A 14,386-nucleotide genomic window follows, 5' to 3' on the forward strand; every position below is an offset into this window, starting at 1 on the left:
CGTTTTTGATAGGTGTGACGTCACTTCCTGGCCCATAACATACATTGGTTTTCTGCTACTTGATTGGCTGTGACGTCACAAGGTCATTTCTGTTTAGTGTGACGTCACTTCCTGACCCAGAACTTCTACACAATCGGAAAATAAATACGACTCGCCCTTCTACAGGTACCTTCCGCCTGAGAGGCTCCACCCTGTATATATAATCAAAAAGTGGGTGGTACCCTTTGATATAATCTACGATGATGTACACATTTTTGATAGTTGGGAACCACATGTGCTACGTAACGGCATCTTGGCATCGACTTTCGTCACAAAAGCATCATACAGTTTAAGTTTGTTATTATTTTTGTGTTATATTTAATGCAGACGTTAATCTTCGCATTTCTTTATAATTTATTTTTGTTCTGTGTTACTGTTCATGTTTTGATTACATTCTTTTAAATATGTGGAAATCGAATTGTTTCATCAGTGTGTATACTGACTTAGTTTGTAAACTAACATTTTCTCCGTGAACAGGCGCTCAAGGGGGTGGAAAAATGAGTTACGACACTTAATGCCGTGATAGACCTCGACTCTCCACTGTGGGTTCCGGACGAGGGGCGAGTTACTTATCTTGGGGGCGAGATTCTGATAGAAACTCTTCAGTTTAGAATCTATGTGCGATATATGAATTGCGATTCACTGATTCATAAAGTCTTTAAAGCATGCGCAAGAAGTTTAAGGGCACGACGCGCAGCGGAGTGGCTTTAAACGTTGCAAGTGCTTTAAAGACCAATATATTATGCTGTTGTTTTGATTTGACCAGCAAGGCCGTGTAATTTTACATCTTTTGCTCCTAACAGAACGGTTTAGTGTTGTTTTTCATTTTCGTAGTTTTGTAATTGCGTAATTTGCATAGGTCAGCGAAGAGAGAATTTTCCTGATTTTTCTGTGCGGACCTGCCCAGTTCCGATGTAGTATTTTTTGAATGCGTTTCTAGTCTATAACTTTTGATTGAGAAGTCTAATCGAAAAAGTACGAATTGTTTTGGATTCTACGCCCCAAAATTAATAAGAAATAGTGTTTTCTCGAGAAATTTTGGTGCTGTCGATTTTTGGCAAAAAAGGAAGGTTATACACTGCCTTTTTTTGAGCCCCAAAAAAAAATTGTCTCAGATCGACCCGGAAAAAAATTTTCTTATAGAATCTGGCCTGTAGAATCCATAATTTCAAACAGTTCCAAGATTGGGCTACTAGTTCAAAAGTTGCAGCCCTTTCAATTTTCTTTCAAAATTTGTTTCTAGTCTATAACTTTTGATTGAGAAGTCTAATCGAAAAAGTACGAATTGTTTTGGATTCTACACCCTAAAATTAATAAGAGAAAGTGTTTTCTCGAGAAATTTTGGTGCAGTCGATTTTTGGCAAATAAGGAAGGTTATACACTGCCTTTTTTTGAGGCCCCAAAAAAGATTGTCTCAGATCGACCCGGAAAAAAAATTTCTTATAGAATGTGGCCTGTAGAATCCATAATTTCAAACAGTTCCAAGATTGGGCTGCTAGTTCAAAAGTTACAGCCCTTTGAATTTTCTTTCTAAATTGGTTTCTAGTCTATAACTTTTGATTGAGAAGTCTAATCGAAAAAGTACGAATTGTTTTGGATTCCAAGCCCCAAAATTAATAAGAAAAAGTGTTTTCTCGAGAAATTTTGGTGCAGTCGATTTTTGGCAAAAAAGCAAGGTTATACTATGCCTTTTTTTGAGGCCCCAAAAAAAATTGTCCCAGATCGACCCGGAAAAACATTTTTCTTATAGAATGTGGCCTGTAGAATCCATAATTTCAAACAGTTCCAGGATTGGGCGGCTAGTTCAAAAGTTACAGCCCTTCGAATTTTCTTTCGAAATTTGTTTCTAGTCTATAACTTTTGATTGAGAAGTCAGTACAGTCGATTTTTGGAAAAAAGGAAGGTTACATTGCCTTTTTTTTTGCTCCGAAAAAAATATTGTATATAATATACATCTTTATATACAATGGTATACAATGGTAGTATGGATGGCATTGTTCTTTTCTCTCACAAATACACTATACTTACAACATATATGTATAACTTACAAGCACTCCCACATTAGGGAATTCCGCAAAAGTACCTTGCTTGCGTAAATTCCACACAAAATTGCTAAAGCAGTGTTAAAACGGTCTACGTGTACCGCTAATCCAACAAAAACGTTAGAAATTATACGCATAATCAGTTATATTTTCTCACTGTACCTACTTAATTTTCATTGCTAGCTAAATTCAAATAAAGTTTGTAATTGAGTAAAGGTAACTTAAAATAATAAAATAAATAGGTGTATGGCCTGAAAGAATTAAAAGACTCCTTGCATAGGAAGCATAATATCACATTTCCGTGATTAAATATAATGCTGACATGGTCTGTGTCTGGTGCAAAAGTAATGACGTAATTCAAATCTCAACTTTGTTGTAGTGTTGGGAACTATCGAGAAAAAAAAACCATCGAATAAATTACTATTTAGTAATAAGTACTATCGAATGAATTCACTATCGAATGAATTTTTTGAATAATTTTTTTCCTTTATGTGTATTACTTATACAAATACATGGATCTTATATAAATTATAAATGAACAACCTCGTGAACAACTATCGAATAAAAATGAAAATCATCGACTTTTTTCACTTTGCTTATGCCTTATAAATTTATAATGCGTATGGTATGAGTAATTACTAAGTAATTAGTAAACGACGCTTTATATTTTATGTAGGTATTATAAAATTTATAATTCCCAATCCCAAACCGTGACCATCTGGATTAAGAAATAAATAATATTTACATTTTTCAACGTAACATAAGGTATTTAGTATTTATGAACTGTGTGTGCAATTGCAAATAATTCGTTCATTGAAGACAATTCATTCGAATGAATTACTTGTCCACTATCGAATTATTCGAATGGTTTGCGACTATCGAATAGTTCGATAGTTTTCATTCGAATGCGCGCATCACTACTTTGTTGTCAGTATATTTAAATAGGTAATACAGGTTACATCGAGGGGTATTTCACTGGGGAATTTTGGTGTACACGTGCGGGGAATTACAGGGAATTGCAGAAGGAATTGTGGGAATTGAGAGGAATTAAGGGGAATCGAAGGGAATTGAGGGGAATTGAAGGGAATTGAAAGGCATTAGATGAATTAAAAAGGAATTGAGGGGGGCATTGAATGGAATTGAGGATCGTGATCATGTGCCGCGCATGCCCAGTAACAATCAGCTGTTTAACGGTCGAAACTATAATGTAGCGTTAGTGCTAACAGTATGGACAGTGTTGAAATGTGCTTCTTGTAAATAGAATTATAAATTACAGTATGTACTCTGGGATACTACAAAGGTGAGTTAATTGTGGTTAAATGATGAAATTGTGAAAGCGGCGTTTACTGGGAGCTTCTACGAGTTTCCCCATGACTATCCACGATTCATTTAGATATATCGGTCCAGATGGCTGGGCCTGGATTGAATGGATAGAAAAGGAAACAAAAACAAATATTCCAGTATATTTAAAAAACGTATATACTAAAGAATTAAAATCAATTAGGTAATCTGAAAATGATCATGGAAGAAGGTTTAAATTGTGCCTACAGTGATATTCACGCAATAGGAATAAATATGGATAAAGATGTAGCGAATCATTTAGTTTAGATCAACCGGCTTTATGGCTCAGTGGTAGAGCGTTGGGCTATAAATCCGGAGGTAGGGTGTTCGAACCTGGGTTGAGGTGAATTTTTCATCTGTGGCGGAGATAGAAATTACCTTAGACCAGTTTCAAGCATTCTACCGGCTACTCCGAATTAGGTTTTCCTGCAGTTTTCCTAATTCGTAAGGTAAATACCGGAGTAGTATAGACCAACTTAAGACCTTCTGCAGAGGCGCCTCTAAATACCATTATGCGGGTCACTCTGTAATTGGGCGCAAGCCTGTTGAGGGCCCAGAACAAGAGAGGGATAATAAATAAATAAATAAACAAATCTCAACATTTGTACTGACAGGGTAGATCAAGATGTAGATTCTATTGAAAAGCATGATCAGGAAGAATACGAAGAACAACTGCCAGTAACCAATCGAGAAGAACAATTCAAAAATTTTATGGATTGGGATTTTCTGTTAGAGAATGAAGCAAACGATAAAAATCATGTTGAAAGAGAGATAGACTTAAAGGATTACTCCTCTCGAAATGTTAACTTATCATGCGACGGGGCTTATCTACAGGTTGTTTTACCAAATCAAAATTTAATAGTCATAAAGAAATCGTCTTTTTGTTGGCTTCTTGACGAAAATAATGGAAAGATTAGCAACGATAGACTAAAAAGGTTTTACTCAAATAAAAGAAGCACGTCGACTGAAAAATGCTCATCAAAGAAAAAAGGAAAAGTTGCGAAAACTACTAGTGAAAGAGAATATGAAAACGAAGTAATATTGGATGATTCTACCGTTGAAGATATACAGAGTGGCCCAACGAGAAGTATACAGAGGGCTTTTAGGGTATTAAATTTAGAAATTTCGAAAAATCCTCGAACACGTCAATTTTGTATTCGAGGGGGACAACTTTTGGAATACAAACCACGAACCCAAGTCTTCACCCCTCTACGTAGAGAGCTTAACCCCTAAAATTTTAAATGGAATCCTATGGCAAATGGCACATTTTTTGAAAGCCAATTTAATCGTGATTACTAATCTGCTTTGCTTTTTAAATTCTATTGATTCGTTTCGGAGATATTCGCATTTGAAATGGTTTTTTCCCCTGATTTAAGTCCTTTAGATTACTTCTTGTGGAGATATTTAAAGAATAAAGTTTATGCTACTCCGCCCGGAACATTACAAGGGTTGCGAGCACGTATAACCATAGTGTAAGAATAGAATACACTATGGTATAACTCAACAATTTCGAGCGATTACCCCTGAAATCTTGCAACATGTACGGCAGCGTTTTGAAGCAAATCTTTATTATTGCATGGAAGCAGGCGGAAGGCAATTCGAGCATTTATTGAAATAAATGTTGTGTGTTTAAAGTTATTTGTTATTTTTTGCACAATTTAAACCTTGTATTAAAATTTAAAAATTTTAATACAAGGTGACTTGGATCGCATTTGTTTTGGTTTTTTTAGAAACCATTTCAAATGCGAATATCTCCGAAACGAATCAATAGAATTTAAAAAGCAAAGCAGATTAGTAATCACGATTAAATTGGCTTTCAAATAATGTGCCATTTGCCATAGGATTCCATTTAAAATTTTAGGGGTTAAGCACCCTACGTAGAGGGGTGAAGACTTGGGTTCGTGATTTGTATTCCAAAAGTTGTACCCCTCGAATACAAAATTGACGTGTTCGAGGATTTTTCGAAATTTCTAAATTTAATACCCTAAAAGCCCTCTGTATACTTCTGGTTGGGCCACTCTGTATATCAAGAGCAATGGTAATTGGCAATTGGTAATACCTGAAGGAAAATTAAGGTATTAACCCATCCTATTGCTACTATTTACATTTCACTATCAGCTCGTGTTTAGGGAAAATTTTTGGGGAAAATAAAGCACAAAACACGAATGGGAATTGGAGGGAATTGAGAGGCATTGAAGGGAATTATGGAAAATCAGAGGGAATTGAAGGGAATTGAAAGGGAATTAAGGAAATGAATAGGAATTATAGAGAATTTAAAAGGAATTAGAGGGAATTGAAAGGAATTAACGGAAAAGGGGAATTTTGGTGTACAAATATTCATCGGTGAAATACCCCTCGGGTTACATGCTGCTATATGGTAATACAGCGATACAACAGCACAAAATAGCAACACTTTCTTACAAGATTTTCTACTGCAACAATATTCTATCCCATGACACCTCTTTATATTATTTACTCTATGGCTATGCCGAATGCAAAGAACGAACTAAATATCTTAAAAACGGGCAGAGAAAGTGGCCATAATAGCGCCTTCCATCGTGAGTTGGAAAATGCGCTGAAAAGATGTAATCAAGGTGACAGCAACTGTAAACAAACTGTCAATGTGTCACATCTTATGTCACTAAAATTGATCTGGCATTTCAATGTAGAATGTTAGCACGCCAAGTCATTACCAGAACGGCGTTATCTAAAGCCTATTGTTCAAAATCTCAGTACAAAAAAATCAACAAAGTTCTCGTAGCGAATCGAGGCGAGATAGCGGTACGAATTTTTCGCGCGTGCGCCGAACTAGGAATTAAAACCGTCGCCATCTACTCCAACGAGGACAGATTGCACTTGTTCAGATTGAAAGCGGACGAAAGCTACCTTGTCGGCGAGGGTTTGCCGCCGGTCCAAGCCTACCTAAGCATTCCCCACATCATCAAAATATGCAAAAAGCGAAAGGTCGACGCCGTGCATCCCGGTTATGGGTTCCTATCGGAGCGCGACGACTTCGCTCAGGCGGTTGTCGACGCGGGAATGAGATTTATCGGCCCTAGTCCTCAAATTGTAAAGCAAATGGGCGATAAGGTAGCCGCTCGGCAAGCTGCAATTTCTGCAGGTAAGTTATGATAGAGGAAGATAGATCTTCAGGAAATTTGTAGGTGTTCCCGTTGTACCCGGTACGGATGGTCCAATTACCACAAAGGAAGAAGCGAGGTCGTTTTGTGAAAAGCATGGACTGCCCGTTATTTTTAAGGTAAAAAGTAACACTTTTCCTTGTGGCAGATTTATTGATATTGTTGCCTCTTAGGCGGCATATGGTGGTGGTGGAAAAGGTATGCGCATCGTCCGGAAGCTTGAAGAAGTGCAGGAAAACTTTGAGCGTGCAACATCCGAAGCGCTCAGCTCTTTCGGCAACGGCGCCTTATTCATTGAGCGTTTCATAGAAAAACCACGCCACATCGAGGTGCAACTGCTTGGTACGTTTTCACCTTCTATTCCTCGCCTAACCTCGTCCGTAAACCAAAGGCGATAAGGTTGGGAACATCGTTCATCTATACGAAAGAGACTGTTCGGTTCAGCGCCGGCATCAGAAAGTCATCGAAATCGCTCCCGCGCCCATGTTTGACCAATCAATTAGGGATAAAATTACAGCGGATGCTGTTAAATTGGCCAAACATGTTAAGTACGAGAATGCGGGTACGGTGGAATTCTTATGCGACCCGAAGGGTAACTACTACTTCATCGAGGTTAATGCCAGGTGAAACCTACCCCGTCGTCTGCGATTCTTAACTAAGCTTTTAGATTGCAAGTAGAGCATACGATCACGGAGGAAATCACCGGCGTTGACATAGTGCAACAACAGATCCTCATTGCGGAAGGTATCACGCTTCCTGAATTACACTTGACTCAGGACTCCATTAAAGTGTTGGTGAGTTTTCAATGAGCGAGTTTATTAATTACTTCCCGCCAAATTCTACAGGGATACGCGATACAGTGCCGAGTGACCACCGAAGATCCCCAAAAGGACTTTCAGCCAGACACAGGTCGAATTGAAGTTTTTCGTACGGGCGAGGGTTTCGGCATAAGACTCGATGGAGCTTCTGGCTTTCCCGGTGCTGTGATATCGCCATATTATGACTCGCTGCTCATAAAGGTCATCTCCTACTCGCACACCTTTTACAGTGCCTGTCTGAGGATGAGGCGGGCTTTGAGGGAGTTTCAAATTCGAGGAGTTAAAACGAATGTAGCCTATTTAATCAATGTGTTTGACGAGGAGAGCTTTCTGCGGGGCGGCGTCGACACCCATTACATTCAAGAGCATCCGGAGTTGCTCCAGATTAAACCGAGACGTGATCGAGCGCAGAAACTGATAAAATATTTGGGGGAAGTGTTGGTAAATGGACCTCAAACTCCATTCGCCACTACAATTAAACCCTCCCGTATTCAAGCGACTTTACCACCAACACCAAGTGAGTATCCGCCTTACGGGCATTTGAAACAATCATTATGCAGGTGGCCCTGTGCCTAGTGGACTCAGACAGATTTACTTAAAAGAGGGGCCGGCCGCTTTTGCAAAGGCGGTAAGAAACACGAAGCAATTGCTACTGATGGATACGACGTTTCGGGACGCGCATCAGTCCTTGTTGGCTACTAGAGTTCGCAGCTACGATTTGGTTAGGATATCGCCGTTTGTCGCTCACAATTTTAGTCAGTTGTATTCGATAGAGAATTGGGGCGGAGCAACTTTCGACGTGGCTCTACGATTTTTGCACGAGTGCCCTTGGAGGCGCCTGGAAGCGATGAGGAAAGTGATACCAAATATACCGTTCCAAATGTTGTTACGTGGAGCTAACGCCGTGGGGTACACGAATTATCCTGACAATGTGGTTTACGAGTTTTGTAAGTTGGCTGTAAGTACCTACATTACCTCTTATAGAATTTTTCTTAAAATAAGACAGACATCAGTTTGTAACGGGGAGCTACCTAATCACTGCACTTGTTTCCACGAAATCAATGTTAATTTTTAGCTTCCTAGCATGTGCTAGGTAGCTATTGCGATAGCCGTTTTTTGAACATTTCAAAATTTCATCAAATGTCGACGTTTTAGACCATTTTAAGTAACTTTTAAAGAATAAAATTTTTTTTCCGTCTGTATGTACGTACGTACGTTTGTTGGCAATTTTCTGAGAAAACGGCTCGACGGATTTTGTTGAAATTTTGTATATATGTTTTAGGCATACCGAACAGAAAAATAACGGGCCGGATTTTTGAAAAAAAATTTTGGAGCGCCGTAACGGCATCGAACTTTTTTTTTCAAATAGCAACCTAAAATTTTTATTCTATTATTTGGAAGACCTTATTTTCCTGTGTACAACCTACAAAAAATTGGGCCGGGTTATATTATCAAAAAACGGAGAAAAAAATTGTCAAAGTCAAAAAATTGTGTTGCATATGTGCAAAACGCAACGATCTTGTTTCTGAAGCAATTTAAACGAAATTTCTATGGTAAGTCCCTTTAATAAAAGCAAACAAAATTCATGCGCAAAAATCGTGTTGCGCATGCGCAGAAATGCAATTTTCTTATTTATGGAACAATTAAAACGAAATTTTTCCCGTCTGTAAGTGCGTACATATGTTGGCAATTTTTGGTTTCAGCTAGGAAGCTATTCTGTCAAGAATTAGACACCTGGTTTTTATAAAAAAAAAACCTCAGATCTTATACTATGCGATCAAAAATATTTTGTACATTACGCTTCTCTTGCGTTGGATAAAAGAAACCAGGTTGATACACTGACTTTAAAAAAGCACTTGATACCGTAGATCATGATAAGCTTATGGATAAATTAATACAGTACAGCTTATTAAAACTGTTGATATCATATTTGAGGGGCCGTTCACAAATTGTCTCTTATAAAAATCATATTTCTCGAGTTTTCCATACATATTCTGGGGTGCCTCAAGGCTCAAAACTCGGGACCATTATTATTTTTACTTTTTGTTAATGACATAACTCGAGAAATACTATTCTCAGATTTTGTTGTTTGCAGATGACATAAAGTTGTTTAAGTCTGTATAAGTTCAACAGCTGATTGCGCTGAATTGCAAACCGACTTAACAGCATTGACTGCTTGGAGTACAAAGGCAGTTTGCAAAGATCCTGTGAACTGTAAAAAAAATGTTCACAGCATTTTTTTTATTTTTTCTTTTGTTTTCCTTTGTCTTTTTTATTTTAATAGGACTCTTAACATATTTTTTTTATATTCCTTATAATTTCGAATAGTTTTTTTTTTAATTAATACATGAACATTGTTATTGGGGCAACCTGTTATGTTCATAGATAAACAAAATAAATAAATAAATAAATAAATGAGTTGCCGTCAAATCTCCTTTGGAATTTTTGTTTGCATGGGAAATCGTACTTCACTTGAACTTCCAAAGGCGACTCGACAGCAACTCATTTTTGATCTCCCGTTACATGCACATAGTGGATACCTCCTCGGTTTGTCCCAATTGGATTAAAATTGTAATAACCTCGTCATTAACTCAAGCTCATCAAGAACCAGTGTGATTTTGAGCTATATTGTGGTAATACTGGGAACCATCTCGGGGGCTTGTATTGTGAAAAGGGAGGCGCTCTTTTGTGTCGGAGGGCAGGGAGGTAGAATCTGGCTATCAAGTAGGTCCTTAACAGCAGGATTTTTTTTAAGGTTGAATGTGGCATGGACATATTTAGAGTTTTTGACTGTCTCAACTACCTTCCGAACATAATTGTCGGAATGGAAGCGGCGGGAAAAGCAGGCGGTATTGTGGAAGCTGCGATATGTTACACTGGTGACGTCAGCGATCCGAAGCGAACGAAATACGACTTAAACTACTATTTAAAACTGGCAAACGATTTGATCAAGGCAGGCACGCATGTGCTTTGCATTAAAGACATGGCGGGACTACTTAAACCACAGGCAGCACTGTACGTCTTTTGTTTACAGCAGGGTTAATTTTTGTGACCGATTTGCAGAATATTAGTGAAGGCTATTCGAGACAAACACCCTGAGGTACCTCTGCACATTCACACTCACGACACCAGCGGTGCGGGCATCGCTGCAATGTTGGCGTGTGCCGAAGCGGGGGCCGATGTTGTTGATGTAGCCGTCGACTCAATGTCAGGGTTGACGAGTCAACCGAGCATGGGCGCGCTAGTAGCAAGCCTCCAAGACACCCCCCTTGACACGCAACTTTCGTTAAACTCTATTTCGCAGTACTCGGCTTACTGGGAGCAGGTTCGCAATCAATACGGCCCGTTTGAGTGTACCGTAACAATGAAGACGGGCAACGCCGACGTGTACCAAAACGAGATACCAGGGGGCCAGTACACCAATCTACAATTTCAGGCTCATTCTCTGGGTGAGTTTCCCAAATGTGCTCGTCCGCAGTAATTAATTTATAAACTCATTGGCAGGTTTAAGTGAGCAATTTGAAGATATCAAAATTGCGTACGCCAAAGCGAACGAACTGCTTGGCGACATTATTAAAGTGACGCCATCTTCGAAGGTGGTGGGTGACCTTGCTCAATTTATGGTGCAAAACAAGCTCACAGAAAAGGATGTTGTTGATAGGGCCGAAGAATTGTCCTTTCCGGTATCGGTGGTCGAATTCCTTCAAGGTCACATTGGTCAACCGTACGGGGGATTCCCTGAACCGTTCCGATCAAAAGTATTAAGGGATTTTCCTCGTATAAACGACCGACCGGGAGCGGCTATGCCACCTTTCGATTTCAAAGAATTGGAAACCACTCTTAAGGAAGTGTACAGTGATATTACCTTCAGAGATGTCATGTCTGCAACTCTGTACCTTGACGTAACGAAAGAGTACCTATCGTTTAGAGAGAAATATGGGCCCGTCAGTCAGTTGGATACAGCTACATTCCTGATAGGCCCGAAAGTGGGAGAAGAATACATAATCACCATTGAAGAAGGGATGGTCTTCCACTTATACGCCCTTGCGATTACGGACGAGCTAAACGAGAATGGCGAACGTGAAGTGTTTTTCGAACTAAACGGCGGCATGAGAACATTAGCCGTGCGCGATAAGACCACCGTAAAGGAATTAGAAATCCATCCGAAAGCAGCTAAAGGGAACGAGAAGCAAATTGGCGCCCCGATGCCCGGCATGGTCGTCGAGATCAGAGTCGAGGAGGGGCAGGAGATCAGCAAGGGCACACCTTTGGTAATACTGTCCGCTATGAAAATGGAAACAGTTGTTCAAAGTCCGGTGGCAGGAACTGTGGACACCATACACATTAAGCCATCTATGAGCTTGCAGGCGGAAGACTTAATTATTTCGTTGAAATGAATTTGTTATTGTATTTTTCGTAGAGAATAATTTAACGTTTAAGTATTACTTTTATTTTCCACAAAATCTCCACGTGACCATATGTTGAATATCTATTAAAAAAGTTTTTAGTACAGAGATGCAAATTTGAAGCACGATGGACCCGATAATTATAAAAAGAAGGAGTATTCTGGTGTGGTTAACTGATCGATTATCTCCTCCTAGCTTTCTAACGCGTAACACTGGTGAGGGTGGTTTTGGGGGCAGGAAAATAACCGCCCAAGAAACCGAACAAACAAGTTTGATAAAGTACCATTTTTCCATACTTGGTAGTTAGGCAACACAATTAGCATTCCATTACCTATTCGCATATATTCTTTGGTAATGTCTATGGTTAACATGTCTATTATTTTCTTAGAGTATAAGAAAACTCTAAGATTATTTTGGAAACATAACCTCAACCAAGGAGTAGCTTAAGAATAATTTTATTTTAACAAATCTGTTAAAATGTCTACGAGACTGTAAAGTATTCCAATAAATCACGAGTAAAAATGCAATATCGAATTGTAGGTATCCGCTCTATCAAAAAGGCAACCCCCAACTTCGTGTGTTCCTCTCAAACTTTTGGATGAAACTAGTCCGACCCGAGCACAAACAGCCCCCGAACGTTGTCCAATTCCACTGCTCCATGGAAATGACCAGATACGACATAAAAAATTACCTAGAAAAAATTTATAACGTTAAATCCACACAGGTCAATACAAGGATAGTGCTAGGTAAAACTCGCGAGGAGCCGGGAAAGGGGTACGTCATTAAAGATGACGATTATAAAGTGGCCTATGTTGTTCTGGTAATGTTCGGTTTTGTGATAAATTTATACCCAGTGCGTTTACCTTGTAGCCGAAAGATGAGAAATTTGAATTTCCCAATTTATTTCCGGAATCGGCGGAGAAAGAGAAGTTGGATCATGATAAGGCGTTAGATGAAGTGAGGAAGAATCACCAAAAGTACCTGGAAAAGAACAGCGATCGACCGGGTCTTCCTGGGTGGTTTTCATTTTGATTTCATTTGTAAATAATTGTATAATTAAAGCTTATAGTTGTGTAGTGATTATTCTTTGAGTTTCAATGAAGGTATGATTATTAGTAAGTTGTCTCTTTGCAAACCTTGGGTCTATTCTCTAAGCCTAAGGGTATTTGCAGGTAGCTTATACCTAAACAAAGATATGAGAAAATTGAATTGGAAAGTCGTATTCTGTTGAAAATGTTTTAGCTCATTGTTTATACATTTTTTTTTCAAATATGCACAAAATTTGGATTAAATTTGATATGAGTGAATTCAACAAAACTGGCGGTTTTAAAAAAAAATTTTCGTATTTTGAAAACTGAAATTTAGTTTGGACATAATATGGATCCTAATAACAGTTACCTACTCTATTTAAGTAAATGATGAAATAATACATCAATCTCGTTTTCATTACAAAAAGCAACTTACTTTTTGAAAAAATATATTTTGCAAAAATTTCAAAAAATAAGGACGTGAAAAAGACTAAGTCGGATGTGGCGCATTCTTTCCGAGAAATATGCCGTATTTGTTTTAGAACAAACAGCACTCTAGAATATTCTAGAAAGATTGTTGTTCGCTATATAATAATAATGTTTATATCTGTTAATATATGCTATAAAGAGGCATTAACAGACGTCAAAATAAAAATACATATCCAAAAAGCAAATAGAATTGTGTTTCGAGTCCGTCTAACATCGATGCACAGTGAAATATTAAGCAGCTTCCGCTCGTGTTATGTTATAAATTGTGAGTGATAAATAATAATTACAGTTATAAATTAGTCCATTTCAAAACTTTTATAAATGTATTGTTAGTTAATATTCAAGTTGTAGTAACGACTATAGTGAATGCGAAAAATCAAAGGAAAGTCAAACAACCCTAGGACGACTTTTTAAAATCAAGATCTTAGTTCAATAAATGCTAGCGACCCTTTCATTTCCCCCTAGTTAAAAAAAAATTACACTCAAAAGTTTCAAAAACATTACATTATATACGAGTCAGTCATTATGAATATAATTGCCAAATATAGGTATTATATTATAATTTTATTGCATTAGTTACTTTGAGTAAGCAATATAATGAAAAAAGCATGATCATAGTGTGAGGCTGACGCGGCCATGGGGGGGGGGGGGGGCAAAAACTTAGAAAAGCGTGAAACAGCACAAAGAGGTGGAAGAGATGCGAAGGTGGTTCAAAAAGAACAAGTGTATGCGTGAAGTAGGCTTGATGCAGATTTGAAGTGGAAATGAAGAAGGGGAGGAGCAAATGCATAGCAAAGTGAGACATACAGGCATGCAGAATTAAGGCACATATTTTTTATAAACAAAAAATAGTATATTCTGTAACAAGGTTGGAATGGAGAAATTCAATGCGAGTGATATGGTTCTGAGCGCAAGATACAAGATACCTACTCGATAAGTACGACAATAGGTGTCATTGTAACACTTGTTTTTTAATATACTACTATTCTCATTTTCATAGTATAATATACAGTGATATTCATGTAGAAGTAGACATAGAGATTCCCTATGCCTACTTTTACATGATAAAAAATCTTCTGAAGG

At 38.2% G+C, this 14,386-nt stretch overlaps 2 protein-coding genes across 3 annotated transcripts; both read left to right on the forward strand.

Moving 5' to 3' along the window:
- The first annotated feature begins 6,069 nt into the window (after nt 1–6,069).
- LOC116168912 (pyruvate carboxylase, mitochondrial-like) lies at nt 6,070–11,987 on the forward strand. 2 transcript variants are annotated; one of them, XM_031484922.1, is made up of 11 exons: nt 6,070–6,543; nt 6,587–6,681; nt 6,736–6,904; nt 6,954–7,185; nt 7,230–7,356; nt 7,408–7,897; nt 7,941–8,101; nt 8,156–8,338; nt 10,136–10,395; nt 10,444–10,829; nt 10,885–11,987. In XM_031484922.1, exons 1-11 carry the CDS (start codon nt 6,093–6,095, stop codon nt 11,775–11,777), a joined length of 3,447 nt encoding a protein of 1,148 aa, XP_031340782.1. In that variant the 5' UTR covers nt 6,070–6,092; the 3' UTR covers nt 11,778–11,987. The 2 variants fall into 2 exon arrangements, with proteins under 2 accessions (XP_031340782.1, XP_031340781.1); XM_031484921.1 differs by having other exon boundaries at nt 7,941–8,338.
- A 200-nt stretch (nt 11,988–12,187) lies between these two features.
- Nucleotides 12,188–12,869, forward strand: LOC116168914 (probable 39S ribosomal protein L23, mitochondrial). Its single transcript, XM_031484925.1, has 3 exons — nt 12,188–12,277; nt 12,327–12,606; nt 12,657–12,869. The coding sequence occupies exons 1-3, from the start codon at nt 12,264–12,266 to the stop codon at nt 12,816–12,818; spliced, it is 456 nt and encodes a 151-aa protein (XP_031340785.1). The 5' UTR covers nt 12,188–12,263; the 3' UTR covers nt 12,819–12,869.
- The last annotated feature ends 1,517 nt before the right edge of the window (nt 12,870–14,386 follow it).

Source organism: Photinus pyralis, unplaced genomic scaffold, assembly GCF_008802855.1.
Source record: "Photinus pyralis isolate 1611_PpyrPB1 unplaced genomic scaffold, Ppyr1.3 Ppyr1.4_LG4, whole genome shotgun sequence".
NCBI lineage: Eukaryota > Metazoa > Arthropoda > Insecta > Coleoptera > Lampyridae > Photinus > Photinus pyralis.

Excerpts from the sequence above, each read along its gene's own strand:
- LOC116168912 (XM_031484921.1), top strand. The coding sequence starts at position 6,093 with ATGTTAGCACGCCAAGTCATTACCAGAACGGCGTTATCTAAAGCCTAT. Across the intron at positions 6,544-6,586 it reads GCAAGCTGCAATTTCTGCAG|GTGTTCCCGTTGTACCCGGT; the intron begins GTAAGTTATGAT and ends GGAAATTTGTAG. Across the intron at positions 8,339-10,135 it reads ACGAGTTTTGTAAGTTGGCT|GTTGAATGTGGCATGGACAT; the intron begins GTAAGTACCTAC and ends ATTTTTTTTAAG.
- LOC116168914 (XM_031484925.1), top strand. Across the intron at positions 12,607-12,656 it reads AAGTGGCCTATGTTGTTCTG|CCGAAAGATGAGAAATTTGA; the intron begins GTAATGTTCGGT and ends TTTACCTTGTAG.